The sequence below is a fragment of the Mytilus trossulus genome, chromosome 1, assembly GCF_036588685.1.
Source record: "Mytilus trossulus isolate FHL-02 chromosome 1, PNRI_Mtr1.1.1.hap1, whole genome shotgun sequence".
NCBI classification, from domain to species: domain Eukaryota; kingdom Metazoa; phylum Mollusca; class Bivalvia; order Mytilida; family Mytilidae; genus Mytilus; species Mytilus trossulus.
In genome coordinates, this window is record NC_086373.1 from 104,893,312 (window position 1) to 104,914,295 (window position 20,984).

At 33.0% G+C, this 20,984-nt stretch overlaps 1 protein-coding gene across 1 annotated transcript; it reads left to right on the plus strand.

Annotated features, from left to right (window-relative positions):
- Nucleotides 1-583: 583 nt before the first annotated feature.
- On the plus strand, nt 584-20,597 carry LOC134705572 (proprotein convertase subtilisin/kexin type 5-like). The gene is made up of 3 exons (XM_063564293.1): nt 584-746; nt 13,044-16,451; nt 19,337-20,597. The coding sequence occupies exons 1-3, from the start codon at nt 702-704 to the stop codon at nt 19,475-19,477; spliced, it is 3,594 nt and encodes a 1,197-aa protein (XP_063420363.1). The 5' UTR covers nt 584-701; the 3' UTR covers nt 19,478-20,597.
- The last annotated feature ends 387 nt before the right edge of the window (nt 20,598-20,984 follow it).

Genomic DNA, 20,984 nt, shown 5'->3' on the forward strand with positions numbered 1-20,984 from the left:
ATCAAACTTCATCAATCAAATAATTCGCCATTGATTTTAAAGAATTGTTATGATATAGTTTTAATTTCTAAACACATCTTCACTTTAAATAACCATAGTCATTGTGTAATAAACCGCACTTTTAATATACCTCATTTAATTACAATAGTAGTATACTGCTTTTAAATAGTCATACATCGTTTTAAACATGAAAATGGAAATTCAATGTAAATAAATCATTATTAAGAAGTACATTATCTATGGCAGATGTAGGCAGTGGTAATTCTTTTCAGCTATTAAAAAGAATCATGATCCTTACTTTTTGGCAAGAATAAATCATGCTTACGACAGGTTATGAATAGAATTAACGAATCAAAGCAGGTGTCCTTTGCAAGAACAATGTATTCATTCTGCACAAACAGGAACAAAAATTAAATTATCAAATAACAGTTATATTTAATATCATCAAATAACAGTTATATTTTAAAAAGTATCGACCCCATTGGTAATTAGTTGCTATATGCATTCTGGAATTTGTTTTGAATTATCTAACACATACAATATAATGAATGAAATATTTCAAATCTTACCTTAATGTATCTGATCTGATTACAGTATGATCTTTTATTTTAAAACGCATGACGGATATTGATCTTCAAAATATTTACATGGAGACGATATAGATTCATGTTCATAATGACGTAATAGAACCAAAAGGAAAAATGAAACTGGTTTTTAAAACTTTATATCTATTCAGTTATGTGACGGTAAGTGAATTATGCATGTCATTTTATTTTTATTCATAAAGGCATATTACATATGATGGTCTCAATAGATTCTTAACTTCTTCAATATCCCCGGGTTTCAAATGTTTATGCTTTTTCGTTCCTGATTTAGCCTAATTCAGAAAACCTATATCCTTCTCAACTGAAATAAAAAAGATCGGTCATTTCATGTATTTTTCTTTGATGAACAAGGAAGTTATTCAGGAGCGAAGTTCCAATCTCTCTCAGGCAAATATAACTGTAAATGAACTTGGTCCGAGACCACAGTTATTTCATAGTGCATTTCTTTCAGACAATAAATGAAAATGATATAAAAAAACAACACCTGGGCTTTCATGGACGTCAAGTTGGTTACTTATTCCCTATTCCCTATTCGTTACCTATTCGTTACCTATTCCCTATTCCCTATTCGTTACCTATTCGTTACCTATTCCCTATTCCCTATTCGTTACCTATTCGTTACCTATTCCCTATTCCCTATTCCTTACCTATTCCCTATTCCCTATTCGTTACTTATTCCCTATTCCTTATTCGTTAAATGTTCGATTTTTTAATATCCTTCCCCCTTTTTAATTGTTTATGCTCTTATATCTGGTAATAGTTCTAAATTTGTTGAGGTAAAATGATCTTTTTACGACCTATTTATATGTGTTTGTGCTCAACCGATCCTTTTACTCATTTGATACTCATTTGTTCCTTATTTGATTTTTTAACGTTCTACCTTTTAACTGCTTTATGTCCGTATGTTTTAAGTTGGATCTTGGTTCGAAGAGATGAATTCACCGTGTTAGCGCTTGTATATAAAAAAAGAAGATGTGGTATGATTGCCAATGAGACAACACCCCACAATAGACAAAAATGACACAGAAATTATCAACTATAGGTCACTGTACGGCCTACAACAATGAGCAAAGCCCAAACCGTGTAGTCATCTATAAAACGCCCAGACATGACAATCTCAAACAATTCAAACAACAAAACTAACGGCCGTATTTCATATACAAAAAATAAACGGAAAACAAATATGTAACACAAAAACAAACGACAACTACTGCATTTCAGGCTCTTGTCTAGGGACAGGCACATACTAACATAATGTGGTGGGGTTAAACATTTTAGCAGGGTGTTCATCGTTTCGGAGCATGCTATTACCTTGTTTAATTCGTTCCATCACTCGCTGATAATTCGCTTATAATACGTGTATCATACGTTGCACCTTTTAAAACATGATTTTCAATTGTCTTATTGTCTCTGGTGGTAGATTTGGGTTCTTAGAGGTGATATAACTCATCTTTTAGAAAAGGATTTTGAATTTTGTTCATATCTCTGGTGGTAATTATGTGTTCTTATAGATAAAATACCCCTATTAGCGCGTATGTACCCGTTCCAGCGCTCTGATAATATCCGGGTTACTTATTCGTTCCTTATTCGCTTTTTATGCGCGGAGTATACGTTGCACCTTGAAATAAATCGTTTTTTAATTGTGTTCATGTCTCTGATGGTAACAATGTGTTCTTACAGATTAAATGACCCTATTAGCGCGTATGTATCCGTTCCAGCGCTCGGTTAATACCCTGTTACCTATTCGTTACCTATTCGTTACTTATTCGCTTTATATACGTTTGTTGTACGTTGCACCTTTTATAAAAGGATTTTCAATTAAGTTCATATCTCTGGTGGTAAGAATGTGTTCTTATAGATGAAATACCCCTATAAGCGCGTATGTACTCGTTCCAGCGCTTGGATAATACCCTGTTACTTATTCGTTCCTTATTCGCTTTTAATGCGCAGGGTATACGTTGCACCTTGAAATAAATCGTTTTTTAATTGTGTTCATGTATCTGGTGGTAACAATGTGATGAAATGACACAATTAGCGCGCATGTACCCGTTCCAGCGCTCGGTTAACACCCTATTGCCTATTCGTTACCTATTCGTTACCTATTCACTCATAATACGTTTGTTGTACGTTGCACTTTTTATAAAAGGATTTTCTATTAAGTTCATATCTCTGGTGGTAATAATGTGTTCTTGCAGATGAAATACCCCTATTAGCGCGCATGTACCCGTTCCAGCGCTCGGATAATACCCTGTTACTTATTCGTTCCTTATTGGCTTTTAATGCGCGGGGTTTACGTTGCACCTTGAAATAAATCGTTTTTTAATTGTGTTCATGTCTCTGGTTGTAACAATGTGATCTTAGAGATGAAATGACCCTATCAGCGCGCATGTACCCGTTCCATCGCTCGGTTAATACCCTGTTACCTTTTCGTTACCTATTCACTTATAACTAGTTTGTTGTAAGTTGCACTTTTTGAAAAGGATTTTCAATTGTGTCAATGTCTCTGGTGGTAACAATGTGTTCTTAGAGATGAAATCACACTATTAGCGCGCATGTACCCGTTCCAGCGCTCGGTTAATACCCTGTTACCTATTCGTTACCTATTCACGTATAACTAGTTTGTTGTAAGTTGCACTTTTTGAAAAGGATTTTCAATTGTGTCCATGTCTCTGGTAGTAACAATGTGTTCTTAGAGATGAAATGACACTATTAGAGCGCATGTACCCGTTCCAGCGCTCGGTTAATACCCTGTTATCTATTCGTTACCTATTCGTTACCTATTCACTTATAATACGTTTGTTGTACGTTGCATCTTTTGGAGAAGGACTTTCAATTGTGTTCATGTCTCTGGTGGTAACAATGTGTTCTTAGAGATGAAATGACCCTATTTTCGCGCATGTACCCGTGCCAGCGCTCGGTTAATACCCTGATACCTATTCGTTACTTATTTGCTTTTAATACGTTTGTTGAACGTTGCACCTTTCAGAAAAGGATTTTCAATTAAGTTCATATCTCTAGTGGTAATAATGTGTTCTTGTAGATGAAATACCCCTATTAACGCGTATGTACTCGTTCCAGCGCTCGGATAATACCCTGTTACTTATTCGTTCCTTAGTCGCTTTTAATACGCGTGGTTTACGTTGTACCTTGAAATAAAACGATCATCGATTACTTTCATGTCTCTGGTGGTAATTATGTGTTCTCTGAGTTGAAAAAAACCTGGAACGGGTACATATGAGTTATATCACCTCTAAGAACCCAAATCTACCACCAGAGACAATAAAACAATTGAAAATCATGTTTTAAAAGGTGCAACGTATGATACACGTATTATAAGCGAATTATAAGCGAGTGATGGAACGAATTAAACAAGGTAATAGCATACTCCGAAACGATGTACACCCTGCTAAAATGTTTAACCCCACCACATTATGTTAGTATGTGCCTGTCCCTAGACAAGAGCCTAAAATGCAGTTGTTGTCGTTTGTTTTTGTGTTACATATTTGTTTTCCGTTTATTTTTTGTATATGAAATACGGCCGTTAGTTTTGTTGTTTGAATTGTTTAAGATTGTCATGTCTGGGCGTTTTATAGATGACTACACGGTTTGGGCTTTGCTCATTGTTGAAGGCCGTACAGTGACCTAAAGTTGATAATTTCTGTGTCATTTTTGTCTATTGTGGGGTGTTGTCTCATTGGCAATCATACCACATCTTCTTTTTTTTTTATGCAAGCGCTAACACGGTGAATTCATCTCTTCGAACCAAGATCCAACTTAAAACATACGGACATCAAGCAGTTAAAAGGTAGAACGTATAAAAATCAAATAAGGAACAAATGAGTATCAAATGAGTAAAAGGATCGGTTATATAAATAGGTCATAAAAAAATCATTTTACCTCAACAAATTTAGAACTATTACCAGATATAAGAGTATAAACAATTAAAAAGGGGGAAGGATATTAAAAATCGAATAAGTAACGAATAAGGAATAGGGAATAAGTAACGAATAGGGAATAGGGAATAGGTAACGAATAAGTAACGAATAGGGAATAGGGAATAGGTAACGAATAGGTAACAAATAGGGAATAGGGAATAGGTAACGAATAGGTAACGAATAGGTAACGAATAGGTAATAGGGAATAGGTAACGAATATGGAATAGGGAATAGGTAACGAATAGGTAACGAATAGGTAACGAATAGGGAATAGGGAATAGGTAACGAATAGGTAACGAATAGGGAATAGGGAAAAGGTAACGAATAGGTAACGAATAGGTAATAGGGAATAGGTAACGAATAGGGAATAGGGAATAAGTAACGAATAGGGAATAGGGAATAGGTAACGAATAGGTAACGAAGAGGGAATAGGGAATAGGTAACGAATAGGTAACGAATAGGGAATAGGGAATAGGGAATAGGGACTAGGTAACGAATAGGTAACGAATAGGGAATAGGTAACGAATAGGGAATAGGGAATAGGTAACGAATAGGGAATAGGGAATAGGTAACGAATAGGGAATAGGGAATAGGTAACGAATAGGTTACGAATAGGTAATAGGGAATAGATAAAGAATAGGTAACGAATAGGGAATAGGGAATAGGTAACGAATAAGGAATAGGGAATAGGTAACGAATAGGGAATAGGGAATAGGTAACGAATAGGTAATAGGCAATAGGTAACGAATAGGTAACGAATAGGGAATAGGGAATAAGTAAACAACTTGACGTCCATTGTGCTTTCTCAATAATATTTTTATAGTGTGTTGTACTACTTTTGGGACAAATTGTATCAAACTTTTAGAAAACTTCATCAGCTCTAACTCAAAATTATGTACAGTGTAATTTCACCCCCTGCTTGCCATGTGAGGCATACCACATAAGGAAATTAAAAACCAGAGAGCAATGGAAGGTCTTTCCACCACTAACAATATGTTTTGATATAAAAACATTTATATTCCGCCTCAAAAGAAGATACAACTTAGGTATGTTTTAATTTGCTAATGGCAAAATCGATATAAGTGCCAATGTAAACTAAAGTCAGAGATTTAAATACAATATTGGTACGATATCCCTTACTTGTAAGTTTGTTTAAACATTTAAAGGTTCAATGAGTTTACACGGATCACATAGTGATTTCCTCGCTTTAAGTACAATATTACCGTAAAATTGAGGATGTGAAATACCATTTTTAATAAGTTTTTTACAGCCAAATTTACTAATCAAATCTTTGTATCTATGAAATAATTTAGTAAAAGTTTTAAGTAATGTATGGTATCGAAATCCCTGACACAATAATTTCCCAGTGATGCAGAGATTACGTGCGTTAAAATCTATGACATCAGAACACACTCGTGCATACCGAACGAGTCGGAAGTCTATTTAGAGAACTCTGGATTATTCAACGTAAAAATATCATGCAGATAACGGTAGGTATATTTGAATGTATCAAATATAACAATGATGGGTCTTTACTGAGTTTGGTCATAAACTGAGATTCATAGCAATATAGAAATAAATCTGCTATTAAAGGGGCACAGTTAGTGCCCATAGGAATACCTACTACCTGACGATACACTTTATCGCCGTTCGAACGTACATAAATGTTATCTAGCAGAAAATGTAAAGCTTCAATCATATTCTCATATTTCCAGTTAGTATATCTAGCAGACTTTCCTTTTTCGTTACAGAAAAAGAATTAAAACGAAATACAGCAAATATAATTACAATGAGATTTTTCAAAAGACCATTTTACCAAATACAAAAACTTTTTCTTTATAAGATTGTGTGAAAGTGTAGTGTACAGAGTAGACAAATCATAACTGTCAACAGAATTATAAGGACCATCAAAAGCATGTATTTGATCTAAAACCTTTTAAGAATTTTAAACACTCCAAAATAATTAATACCATTATTTTCATAAGCTTTATTACAAAAGATTTGTTTTTCGTTCATCGTTTACATCTCATATATCCCAGTCAACTTAAGGTTTAAAGATACTTCTGATAGAAGAAGGGCTGCTTCATACCTTAATCTTTCCCTTTATATTGACACAAATGGACGACTTCACGCTAAAATCTTTGACAAACGAGATGACCCCAACTTCCCAATTATCAATTTTACATTTCTCAGCAATAACATAACCTCTGCTTCGTCGTATGGTGCTTATATATCGCAATTGATACGTCATGATTGTACGTGTTCATATACAGGGGTATACTCCTTACACAGAAACTGCTGCAACAGAGTTTAGAGGAGGAAAGATTAAAAATGACACTCCGAAAATTTTATGAACACCATCACAAATTCGATTTGTTTGTGTTGACACTAACTAATGACATTTTCACCACTTCTGAGATTATTGATAAACATCTATGTCGTTTGTCTGCTAAGGACCGAATATGAACTATTCTCTATTATGACTGTTTTGCCGAGTGTAAATTTGCATTGCTTTACGACGAATGTGTCTAGGTATTTTGTACATCCAACAATCATGTGGGTGGTTTTTTTTGGTGTTTCTGTTGTGGTTTTCGTTGGATAATGTGTTATTTCTAATCATTTGTAGTCAAAATAATAATATAACAGATAAGCGCGTCACTGTATTTGTTGTCTAGTTTTGATGGAAGATTGTGTTGTTATTCTGCGGTTTGCAAGATGCGTCGAATTTTATGTTATTTGTTTCAGTGTTTTCTGTAATGAGTGTTCTTGCGTATTTTTGTGAAGTATTTATGGCACGTAGTGATGTTATTTTAGCTGCAACTTTAACATTGTAATAAAAGTGGTAGGTTTGGCTAGCCATGAAACCACATTCAACCAACATTTTTTTTTAAATGTCATATTCCAAGTCAGGAATATCGCAGTTGTTATTTAAAAATAGTTCGTTTTTATGTATATTGGTGTGTTTTGGTTGCAGTGTCACTGTTGTACCTTTGTATTCATCTTATAGTTGTTGTGTTTCCTCAGTTTAAGTTTGTAACCTGGATTTGTTTTCTCTCAATCCATTCATGACTTTTTAATAGCAGTTAACTGCTGTTGCCTTTCTGTACATATATAAGGTTGCTAGTTTACTCGTTTGAATTGTTTTAAATTTGTCATGTTTTGGCTATTTATAGTTGACTATGCGGTATTGGATTTGATTATTGTTGAACTCTGTACGGTGACCTGTATTTGTTAATTGCTGTGTCATTGTGTTGAGGAGAGTTGTCTCATAGGTAATTATATATATATTTCATTTCGTTTGAAATTGGGGTTTTCCCTTTAGGTATTTGTAGTTATTATATATAATTGGGAATTAGTGTAACTAGTTTTAGAACTAGTTCTGCAGGAGTATGTACTATTTATAAAGTCTGATGTTACGTGTACAAAGCACGAGAAAAGTTTTGGCGGTTTCTACGGGTGGGGTTCTATATAAAGTTTGGCATTTAAATGTATTAGTATCGAAGGTGCTCGCAGTTAGGTCGTATAGTACGAAGTTAGTCACATTAATGGCTGCTATGTTTATTACATGTATTTATATTATGTTGTTTGTATCGAAGAAACTTGTATTATAGAGTGAAATAAAATTTGTATCGCAAGAGAAGATAATAATGTTACTGCGAGCAACTAACTCTATTTATGTGTTTGTTTTGTTTAAAGCCTAATTGAATTTAGAGTAGAAATACTTTAAATTCGGACAAGCAGGGCGAGGGAGAATTTAACACATCTTCTTATTTATATACTAGTAAACATTAAAAATTAACTACATATAAAAAAGGCAACTGTACGGGGCGCCGAATGGGACTCTTGTGGTTTTGTACAAAATTCAATTCTGTCATAACAAAATCATTTTTGTCTTACAAAACTATGTGCTACAGACTTGTTTTGTGAGAACTTCAATTTTGTGATGACAAAATTCATTTGTGTTGACAAAATTCATTTTTGTAGACAAAATTCATATTTGTCATGACAAAAGTCAATTTTGTCTTAAAGGTATGCAAATATAAACATATTTGCATACAAAATTAACTTTTGTTACCTGATATAGAAATTAATTCACAAAAGTCAATTGTGTACGGTAAGATTCAATTTTGTGAGACAAAATTGACTTTTGTGAAACAAAATTAACTTTTGTGAGACAAAATTGACTTTTGTGAGACAAAATTGACTTTTGTGAGACAAAATTGACTTTTGTGAGACAAAATTGACTTTTGTGAGACAAAATTCAATTTTGTCATATTTGTTGAGACAAAATTCAATTTTGTCATTTTTGTTGAGACAAAATTCAATTTTGTCATTTTTGTTGAGACAAAATTCAATTTTGTCATTTTTGTTGAGACAAAAGTCAATTTTGTTAATTTTGTTGAGACAAAAGTCAATTTTGTAAATTTTGTTGAGACAAAAGTCAATTTTGTTAATTTTGTTGAGACAAAAGTCAATTTTGTCAATTTTGTTGCGACAAAAGTCAATTTTGTCAATTTTGTAGAGACAAAAGTCAATTTTGTGACGACAAAATTCATATTTGTGATGACAAAATTGACTTTCGTGAGACAAAATTGACTTTCGTGAGACAAAAATCAATTTTGTTGAGACAAAATTCAATTTTGTTAATTTTGTTGTGACAAAATTCAATTTTGTTAATTTTGTTGAGACAAAATTCAATTTTGTCAATTTTGTTGAGACAAAATTCAATTTTGTTAATTTTGTTGAGACAAAATTCAATTTTGTCAATTTTGTTGAGACAAAATTCAATTTTGTCAATTTTGTTGAGACAAAAGTCAATTTTGTCAATTTTGTCTCACAAAAGTCAATTTTGTGTAACAAAAGTAAATTTGTGTAACAAAAGTCAATTTTGTGTAACAAAAGTAATTTTTGTGTAACAAAAGTCAAGTTTGTGTAACAAAAGTCAATTTTGTGTAACAAAAGTCAATTTTGTGTAACAAAAGTCAATTTTGTGTAACAAAAGTCAATTTTGTGTAACAAAAGTCGATTTTGTATGCAAATAAGTTCACAGAAACCAAACTAAAGTAATTTAAATACAAAATTGACTTTTGTCGCTCAATTTTCAAATTAGGTAACAAAAGTCAAGTCTGTGTAACAAAAATGAATTTTGTCATGACAAAAGTGACTTTTGTCCGCTGATAGATAATTTTGTATGACAAAATTTCAAATTTGTAGTATGATACAAATTTTGTTAAACTGAACTCATTTTTGTTGAACAAAAGTCACTTTTGTCCGTACAAAATTGAATTTTGAGTACAAAACCACAAGAGTCCCATTCGGCGCCCCGTAAACCGTACCGCTTATTCACATATAAGAGAACTGAAATAACAAATATAAAACAATTCAAACGAGAAAACAAAAGACCTTATCAAAATGTACCAAAACAAATAACGAAAAAGAAATATTTAACACAGCAGCAAACGACATTCTTTGAAATACTGGATCCTGACATCGGACAGGTTCAAACATACATAATCTAAATTTAAATATATTAACTTCAATTCATTTAAAGTCTCCTTTATTATCTAATGAGAATGGTGAATATGCTACATAAACTTACTGGAGGTTTGATGAGATGATTGAAGCTGTTAACTTTCTACGTGATAATATTTATGTTCGTTTCGGCAACAAAGTTTATCGACAGACTGTATGTATTTCAATTTGCACTATAATTGTGCCCCTTAAAAGCAGATTTGTTTTTGTACTGTTATGTACACAGTTTAAGACCAAACTCAGTAAAGACAAGTCTAAATTGCATTTAATTGATAAATTCAACAATTCTTATCGTAATCTTGATGACATTTTTCGTTAAATATTAAAGAATTTTTCTTAATAGACCGGATTAAACATGCCAGCGAGATACCAAACATCACCTAACCTGATATAGTAGTGTAACAGTACACGTAAGAAAGAACTATAAAAATAAGTTGAAACTTATGAGATGGATACGTACACAAATACATGAAGCAAAAACACACAGTAGTATGACCGGGTACTTGTATGAATTCATAAAACAAAAGGGGGCAGTGGGGCCGGCACCGCTTATATGGGGAAAATTTTGTTGATTATATAGGGAATCACTGAAACATGACTGCAACGGGCATCTCCCCTTAGGTCAGTCAGTGGCCCTCCCCTTGTGAAAAGTTCTGGATCCGCCACTACAGCATGTTCAAAGCCATTGGCAACTAAATAGTCATGTATCTAAGACTAAAGCATTAATCAGTATTAATATGTTTACCGCTTCTTGAAATAAAGGATATAGAAACAGAAATGATTTGGTCTGCGTCATATCTCACCTTACATCTGAAACTAACAATGCGAATCAGTTAAAATCCAAACTTTGATTTAGAGAGAAAGAAGTGTTATTTTTTTGAACGATTGAAGAAGAAAAATAACGCTATGGATGAGTTCAACTAAAAAAAAGGAAAAACCTTGAGCACCGAAAGCTATAGTACTCATCCACCACAAAATTTTCACAGCTACATTTAGTTGAACCCTCATGTTTCTCGTGTTGGATCAAATTCTCCGTTGTCACAATTACCGAAAAGAGAACAGAATTTTATTAACAACAATTCGACCATATTCGTTGTCATCTGAGAAACCGATCAATTAGCCTTCAATTAATTTGTGATGGTGATATTTAAATATATAATTCCAATTTCCCCACTTGGTACCCTTGGTTTAATAGCTTCCATGTAAGCAACAACTATCTGCCAAGAACAACATGCTAGAAAAAACAAGCTCAGGAATTTCGTATCAACTTGGAGATTACTGCATATCTCAAACAAAAACTAAAATCACAAAATTACTCCGAGGAAATTCAATCGTAAAGTCCGTAATCAAAAGCAAGTGAAATTATCATTATTACACAATTTTTGTGTCAAACCAAAAAAGTGTTCAGCACATGGTACAAATGGTTGTTGTTTCCTTGTCCTCGTAAAGTGTTACCATACCTGCTGGTTTAATACCGTTATAAGTTTAAATCATTGGGTCAATTCTCGAAATCGCATGTCATGATATATTCTATCAGCAGAAGGCTGGTGTCGTACTTTTCAGTTAATCTTGATTAAAAAGATTTTCGCAAAACATGGAATTTTTTCAAGTAAAAGACCTTTGTTTCAAAAACATTCACAAATGCAAAAGACCTAAATTGTAGACAGACAATCATAATTGTGTGCTAGTTGTAAACGCTTGTATCGTTGATGTTAAACTGCAAATGATGGCGTTGTTCATATTGTCAGTTCATTTCAGGATGGCTTTTTTTCCCTTTTCCCTTTGACCTTCAATAGACACCTTACAAGAGCACTTATATGTATTCAACTCTTAGAATAGTGGTCAAAATCATATTGCACCACTTTATTACTAGATTCAAATGTAGAGATCGCCATATCGCATTTTATGAATGTTCACATTTCTGATATGGGCAACTCTTTTCGTATGATATCCTTATAAAAGTGTATGCACTTAAGGTATATTGGTATTTTTTTTAAGATTTTTATGACTCTCATGAGTATAAGGAACGGAATATAGATTATTTGTTTATTCATTTTTTTAAGTTCGTTCGTCCAATTTAAAAAAAAATGAAGATATTTACACAAAAAGAAAGTGTTGTATGTAAAAATTGGTAAGATAAGACTTCTATTACAGTTATTTAATTATAATATATTCTTTTGTTCATTTTTCGCAGCGGTACTGTAATGACTAGACGAGAGCATAGTATTTTGGTTTTGTCCTAAAATGTATACATTGATTTGACAAGACGGACATTTGCATAAAGACGCTTAGATAACTACTTTAATGGTGCATTTTGTTTTGTTTTTGACTAAGGTCAGAGGTCACAAATGAGCATTCCTAAATTTCGCAAGATTCTTGTATGATTTTTTTAATTTCATTGAACAGATTTTGATAAGGTTTGAGTGCTCAAAAACCATTTCATCCCGATTTGTCCAAAGTTGGGAGCGCAATCAGCGGTTGTCATTAGAGTATTATGTATTGTCTATGTCGATAGGTAAAGTATAAACGTATCAATTGATACATCTGTGAAAAATTAACCCTTTACATTGAAAGCTTGCCTGTTTCGTTAATTACTGTAAATTGACTTAATTTTTGTCTTTTGATTGCTACTCCTAATTTTTGTTTTTATATGTTGTATTTAAAGTATTATTTTTGTCTGTCGTTTTCGTGTTAGCCATTGCATTGTCAGTTTATTTTCAATTTATTAGTTTGACTTTCACTTTAGTATCTTTTCCACCTCTTTTACACTCTTACACTAGAACAAATAAAAAAAGATATAATTACGAATTTAATTATTATGAATATTAAAAGTACGATCAATCCATGATAATGCAAAGACTTAATCTTACAAGAATAATGTGTCCACTAAGCAAGGTAAATGCAGTTGTTTATCGCAGGCAGGGAAGAATTCTTATTGATATAAATCTTTTTTGTTATATTTTTTTTCTAGGTTGTTTTCATGATGTGTTTACCGTCTGAAGTTTTAATTCAGGAGACAAAAATGTGTAGAGAAACGTGTACATCAGAAACATTTATCTTTGACAAACAGTGTGTAACAACTTGTCCTTTTCGCTCCAAAAAACTAGAAACAGGGCTGGCGAAATTTTGCCATTTTAAAAACGAACTGTCGTGTCAGACTTCACTTTGTACTCACGAATATCCGATTTGTTACAGAATGGATTGTCTGAAAAAATGTCCAGAGTATACAGTTGAGTACAACAATACATGTTTAATGAAATGTCCGGAAAAGGCGCCTTATCTTACATTCTATGATTGCGACGGTATTTGTCTTAGAGGGAATAAATCGTGCTCAACAGTGTGCCCTGAAACACATTCATATGTTTTTCGAGCGGAATTTTTAATGCGCTGTCTTAAACGTTGTCCATGGTTTACGGAATTAATATCAGAAAATAAAAGTTGTAACTTATACTGTCCAACATTAAAACCGTTTTTATACAATAACACGTGTTATGTTACATGTCCAGACACCGCACCTTATACATCAATAGCAAAAACAGAGTTCAATGAAATATATTTCTGTGTTGAAAAGTGTCCTCTGCATACAGTCTATGACAACATGAGATGTGTGGAATCGTGTCCAAAGGGGAAACATTTTTTTAACAATTCATGTTTATCTGAATGTCCTGCAACTCATAAATACTTGTACCCAAAGGCAAAAACTGTGAACGCTAACCATATACTGCATTCTGATTTTGCAGAATTCGTTTGCGTGAACGACTGCTCTTCAAAAATTACTGATGGCAATTTGTGTGTTGATAAATGTCCACCAAGTGGTGCTGAATTTGAATTTAAAGGTAACTGTTTAATGGCATGTCCTGAAGATTATCCTTATATAGAAACAAACAGAGGACATCGGTTGAAATGTGTTAATAGGTGTACATCGCTGAGGTTTAATCAAACATGTGTGACTTTTTGTCCCAAGAATGCTAAATACACATTCAATGGATCATGTGTATCTATATGTCCCAACGACCATCCGTTAATAGATCATAGAGGCTTCGTATGTGTAAAAACATGCAAAAAGAAAGACATTTTGCATAAACAAAATTGTTATTATTTTTGTCCTACAAATGCAAAATATGAATTCAATGGATCATGTTTGAATTCTTGCCCTGATGAATTTCCTTTCATGAAGACTACACAAAGGAACGTAGAGTGCGTTAAAAGCTGCAATCTATTACATTTTAAAAATAGATGTGTGGAAATCTGTCCATCTGAAGCAAAATACAAGTACAACTCGTCATGTGTAAACGAATGTGGGGATGAATTACCATTTCAGTACGATGAACTAGTAAAGAAAAAGTCGTATAACTGGTATACACCTATCAAATATGAGCATAATTACAAATGCGTAACAGTATGTCCTACACGGACATTCCAGTACAATAACTCAATATGTGTTTTGTCTTGTCCTTTAGACAAGACTTTCGAATTCAATAATATTTGTTATGATCAATGTCCTGATACACATTTGTATAAACAACAACAAGATAAACATATTAGCTGTGTCGATAAATGCTCAACTCCATTAGCATACAATACCACCTGTCTGACAAGGTGTCCGAAGGAAAGACAGTTTGAATTGTCAGGTTCTTGTGCAGAAGATTGTCCAACAGAAAAACCGTTTAAAGAACTTACAAGTCGTAAAACATATAGATGTGTTGATAAATGCTCGACTCCATTAATATACAATACCACCTGTTTGACAAGGTGTCCTAGTGAAAGACAATTTGAATTGTCAGGTTCCTGTGCAGAAGATTGTCCAAAAGGAAAATCATTTAAGGAACTTACAAGTCGTAAAACATATAAATGTGTTGATCTTTGCAGAAGTCTGGAAATAAACGATACATGTGTGGATATTTGCCCTCCAAGTGCAAAATTTAAGTATAAATGGACATGTCTTGAGAAATGTGAAAGTGATCTTCCTTATGCCTTTTTTAATACTTATACATTTCCATATATGTACCATTGTTTAAAGAAATGTTTCGCTGGTACATTTATTTACAACAATACAGAGTGTGTGCTGGAATGTCCAAAAGATGCAAAATATCAAAATAACAGTACATGTACAAGTACCTGTGATTTTGATAGACCGTATGAGTTCTTGGATGGATTAAAATGGAACTGTTTGACAACATGCCCATCAAATAAATATCTCTTCAATAATAGATCATGTCTGCAAGCATGTCCTCGAGAAACTTTCAAATTTAAATTTGATTGTATATACACTTGTCCTTCCTCACATCCACTCAATTACACAGACAAATTAGGCACATATGAATGTGTAAAAGATTGTCCTCATCAAACATTTTTTTCAAATGGTACATGCTTTCAACAATGTCCCGGTAACATGAAAGGTCATCGGTCAAAATGTTTAAAAGAATGCCCTGAATCCCATCATTTCATTGACGAAAAATTACAGACATGTTTACACAAATGTCCAACACATTTAGTTTTGAAAAACGATCATGTTTGTTCCGAAGAATGTCCCAAAAGTGCGCGGTATATAGAAAACAATAGATGCGTTCAACGTTGTAACAAATATGAAGCATTCAATGAATATACTCGTCAAGGAATTATATGTCATGAAAGATGTCCGATTCATTTGCTATTACTAGAGACGAAAAATCAATGTGTGAAAAATTGTCCATATGAAGCACGGTATATTGAAAACCATAGATGCGTTCAACGTTGTAACAAATATGAAGCAGTCATTGAAACTACTGCGAAAGGCGAAACGTGTCATGAAACATGTCCGATTCACTTGCTATTTGAAGAGATGAGTAATCAATGTGTAAAAAGTTGTCAAAGTGGTTTAATTGTCGACAGTGTCTGCAAACAAATTCGAAAATGTCCTTACGAAAAATATATAGAACATTCAATGATTGGTAAAAGATGCACACATAGATGCTCACAGAACTTTTTTCTTGTTGGAACGAATTGTTTAAAAGACTGTCCTCCCGAAAAAATGATTGCTGGTGCTGAATGTTTAGATACATGTCCGCCATCATATCCATTTAGTTACAAGGAATATACTTATCGCAATTCACAGGTAAAATGCTATAAACAGTGTCCTGATGGTCATGTTGTAAATGGCACAACTTGTATTTCTGAATTTAGCTGCAATAACATAATTTACGACAATAGATGTTATGATAATTGTCCAACTGGAACAGTTCAAGTTTCTGAACACAAATGTCAATCGGTGACTATTTATGGAATATTAGCAGCAACAAGTGTAATTATAATACTTCTATCAGTTGTATGTTTGAGTCTGATCATCTTCAGTAATAAAATATTGAGAAACAAATGTACTTTGAGAGGTAAAAAAGATCGGGTGAGTAGGTTCTCCTAAAATATTAGTACTTGATAATATCACAAATATATATAAGTCGAAATATAATGAATTTCATACAGAAGTCTATCGTAGAGTTGTCGCATATGTACACGTATATCAACTTCGTATTTTCATTGGCCTTTTAACTTTTTTGGATTGATGAGTCTTTTGTAGACGAAACGCGCGTCTGGCGTAAATACAAAATTTAATCCTGTTATCTATGATGTACTTATAATATAACAATGTGACCGCATGGTAAGTATAATTTTGATTTACGACATTAAAAAAACTGCTGTTTTGCTTCGACATATAAAGTACTGTTATACGACCCAATAGACACAGGAAAACAAATTTTAATTAGGCATTGTATAAAACATGCATGAAAGTTAACTCGGTGAGCTTTTCAACAAATTTAAAAACATATAAAAAAAACCTACAAAGCACCATGTACATTTAAAAAATACAACTGAATGCCATCATGCAACAACCAAAATTATAGATTTCGAACAGGCTTATATTAGATTTTTTAAATTTTTGAACAATAATAATCAGTATACAAGGTTACAAAAAGTTTTAAAAAAATACCAAACTCTAAGAAATATTCTCTAAACGGAAAGTCCTTAAGTGCATCTCTTAGTCACTAAAATCAAGGGTAATTATATTAATTTTAAACCAGTATATCTGGTAAATGTCATGTTTTTCTTTGACTGTTTATTGCGTCTTTAACCTAAATCCATTGGATGTTGGATGTGTACTGATTGATAATTTAGTCTTAGTTGCATGATTTTGTTTATTAGTTGTTAGTGAATTTGAACTAGCTGTCAGCAATTGCGAGTTCTCTCAGATCAGTTCTTTAATATTAACTTTTTATCTTTTTGTGTTTGGGATATACAAGTACTCGGTGACGTCCACTATGTGTTTTTGTTAGATGTATTTCTATTTGTATCCATCTGATGAGTAAACCCTTTTCAACTGATTTTTATAGTTCGTTTTAATGTTGTACTGGTACACCATTGTCCCAGGTTAGGTAGAGGGTTGGGATTCCGCTTACATATTTAAGCCCACCACATTCTGTATGTATGTGCCTGTCTCAAGTCAGGAGACTGTAATTAAGTGGTTGTCGTTTGTTGATGTGTCCCATATTCTTTTTCGTTCATTTTCTGTTCATAAATTATGCCGTTAGTTTTCTCCTTTAGATTACTTTACATTTGTCATTTTGAAGCCTTTTATTGCTGACCATGCGGTATGATCTTTGCTCATCGTTGAAGGCCGTACCTATAGTTGTTAATTTCTGTGTAATTAGGTCTCTTGTTTATACCACTTGTTTGTATCCATTTTCTAATCTCTATCTTTAGATTGTAAAAATCAGGATAAAAGAATTGTTATGTGTTTTTATACAATGAGCTATGCTTAATAAAATAATAAAACAAAATTACATTTAACAAAAGAGGTTCAAAAATATAAACATGTATCAAACCCTAAACAAATCAACCCAACAAATACGTATGTTGCAAATTTTTTTCTTTTAGTTTTCTATTTGATAAATATAATTTGAAAAGTGACACTGAGTGAAAACAACACCATCAAGGGATTGTATGTCAGTAAAAAATTCACGAGCTAAGTATTAAAAAACGGTGAGAGTCTATTTAAAATGCATATTAATTTTGTAATGATTTTATAAAGGGACTATCTCCAAACCTCTAGTGTCTTAGTATTGTGGTCTTACATCAATGACATGCCTAATCGTACTGAACAACCTCGCCTTATTGCACACGAGTATTGATTGAAAACGTTGTAAAAATGCCTGACAGTTGGGTTATTAATCTATTTTCAGATTACTTAGAAAAATTGGTAGAACAAATACTCGTCTTTAACAAGATTTTTCTATTAGAAAGTTGTTCTTATAAAGTAAAATGACTTGTGCCCCTTTAGTTGATCTTGCAATACACCAGATTCGACAGTTAACTTCATTAGATCTGTCGTTACATGCACACGAAAACAAGTTATGATACTGAAGAGAAGATTAAACAAACCCAGAGACTCATTTACAGTTGTTTAAAAATATACTCATACCTTTTTCTATGGGTTCTATTTACACACATCTATTAAAAGTGCATAGAAGTATTACTCAGAACTATTTCATAAAGACAGCGTATATTTGCACAATAACAATCATAGCACGAGGTCTAGTGATCGCTGTACCCGACTATCTCAGAACGGAAAATGTCAATAAATATAAAATATATCACTCTTGATTTCTTAATCTCCAAAGTAAATGCCCATCTGGGAAACGACTTTGTGTGCAACAACTTAGGATAACAGATATCAATGAAATATCACAAGACACATCAATTACTGAAAGGCATACAAATACGCAATAGAGTATTAAGCACTGGCATTCAAAATGGGAGTATATAATAATCATAAAAAAAAATCAGATCAGATGGTCAGAAAAAGGGAAGAAATTCCAGCTATAGGGTAGTACTAAAAACATCACATACGCACATAACAATAATTTGAAAATTTCCTAATTGAGTTGAAGGAAGTTCTGGCTCAAAAATAATTAAAAAAAACAAAACAAAGTAGGATCAACTGATTGACTATCATTTGAGCAATAATAATATTCACTTTGCTAAATTCGCCAATCGAGTAAACCCATACACTATTAAGTACTCGGGGCAATATTGCTCGCAGTAAATATCGTTCCAATAACCAACTTTTACTTCAAGAATAAAACGTTTTTTTATCAGTGTTAAACAGTTTAATCAGTATAACTACTTGTTTGCATTCTACCACCATATTACATTTGTTATCTGCTTATGATTTATTAATGTATATGCTTGTTTTTTTCCATGTCCTGTTATTTGATTTCTGTATTGTTTCAGGCTTCAACCAGGGCTAATGTATCATGGAGGCAGTTAACACAGACAGATGATTTAGAAGCAACGGAACTTAAAGTATTGAGTGAAAATGTAGACCCTGTGTTACCAATGATAAAAGAGCGAACACTTGCCACGAAAATTTAACGAAGTCTTTGAAAAGAGAAAGTGCTAGACAGAATATTTCTACAGTATTCAGATCTCGAAAAAAACATTGTTCAACAAAAGAGAGAAAAATATTCAAATTGATAATACCATGCAAAACGCGACAAAGAATAAAAAGACTGAAAAAATAGACCATATCAAAAAACAATTCCTGATGGGTGGTAGCATGTTCATTTTATTCCTTTATTCCTTTCAGATTACATGAAACATTTGCAATATTCACGCAACATTGTCGTTTACAGTATTTCTAGACCTTTATAAAATCGTTTGTTGAAACAATAAAAAGAAAAAGAAACTTAGAAATCTCGATCTTTTTCTGAAATGGAGTTCTATCAAAACTTTTGATTTTAAACCCTGCATCCCAATTGATAAATCGTTTTAAAAAAAAATAATCCACAACGCTTTTAACATAAAAATGGTAGCATACGCTATAAATTTATAACTTTGATATACCATAAGGCATATTTTGTTAATAGTGAACAAAAAAGGTTTAACATGCTTCACAGAGGAACAAGTGATCAGTATGCTGGAGTTTCTTATTGACAACATATTTGTTGAGTTTGGAGGTAGACCTTTTCGACAAATGTCGGCATTCCCTTTGATTTCGCGTTCAGATATATTGATGATGTTCTATCCATTAACAATCCATACGTTTTTAATTGGGTTCCATAAATATATCCCCCAGAACTAGATATTAAAGAATGAACAGACACGGCTTCCTTCTCTCATTTTTAGCATCGAATTTGATATTTACGGGCATCTCACTACCAGAATTTAAAACAAAGGAGACAATTTTGATTTTGAAATAATCAACTCCCCCCACTTAAGTTGCAATATACCAACTTCACCTGCATAAGGGATATACATCTCCAAACTTATTCGGTTTTCAAGAGCTTGCAGCTCTTACTCATAATCTCTAACTTCTCACTTCTCTCTCTCAGTTTATGCGTATGGAGTTATGTTAAAAAACGTTTCGTTCTTTTCTCACCGAGTTCATTGGAACGTACCAAGAACTTGTTGATATATATTCCGTATCAACTTGATAAATAATACACGACGGTCTTGAAGTATAGATTCTAGGTACTGACGTTGTTTATCATCTTCATAAAAGAGGGACGAAAGACACCAAAGGGACAGTCAAACTCGTAAATCTAAAACAAACTGACAACGCCATGGCTAAAAATGAAAAAGACAAACAGCAAAACAATAGTACACATGACACAACATAGAAAACTAAAGAATAAACAACACGAACCCCACCAAAAACTAGGGGTGATCTCAGGTGCTCCGGAAGGGTAAGCAGATCCTGCTCCACATGCGGCACCCGTCGTGTTGCTTATGTGATTACAAATCCGGTAAATAGTCTAATTCGGTAGGTCAAATTCATGAAAGGGAAGGGGATTGTAGTTACGACGTAAGGAACATATCCGATATCATTTGTGAAACGGTTATTCCATAACGTGTTATAGAATTGTCCTATGTATTTTTT

Excerpts from the sequence above, each read along its gene's own strand:
- LOC134705572 (XM_063564293.1), top strand. The coding sequence starts at position 702 with ATGAAACTGGTTTTTAAAACTTTATATCTATTCAGTTATGTGACG. Across the intron at positions 747-13,043 it reads ATCTATTCAGTTATGTGACG|GTTGTTTTCATGATGTGTTT; the intron begins GTAAGTGAATTA and ends TTTTTTTTCTAG. Across the intron at positions 16,452-19,336 it reads TGAGAGGTAAAAAAGATCGG|GCTTCAACCAGGGCTAATGT; the intron begins GTGAGTAGGTTC and ends GTATTGTTTCAG.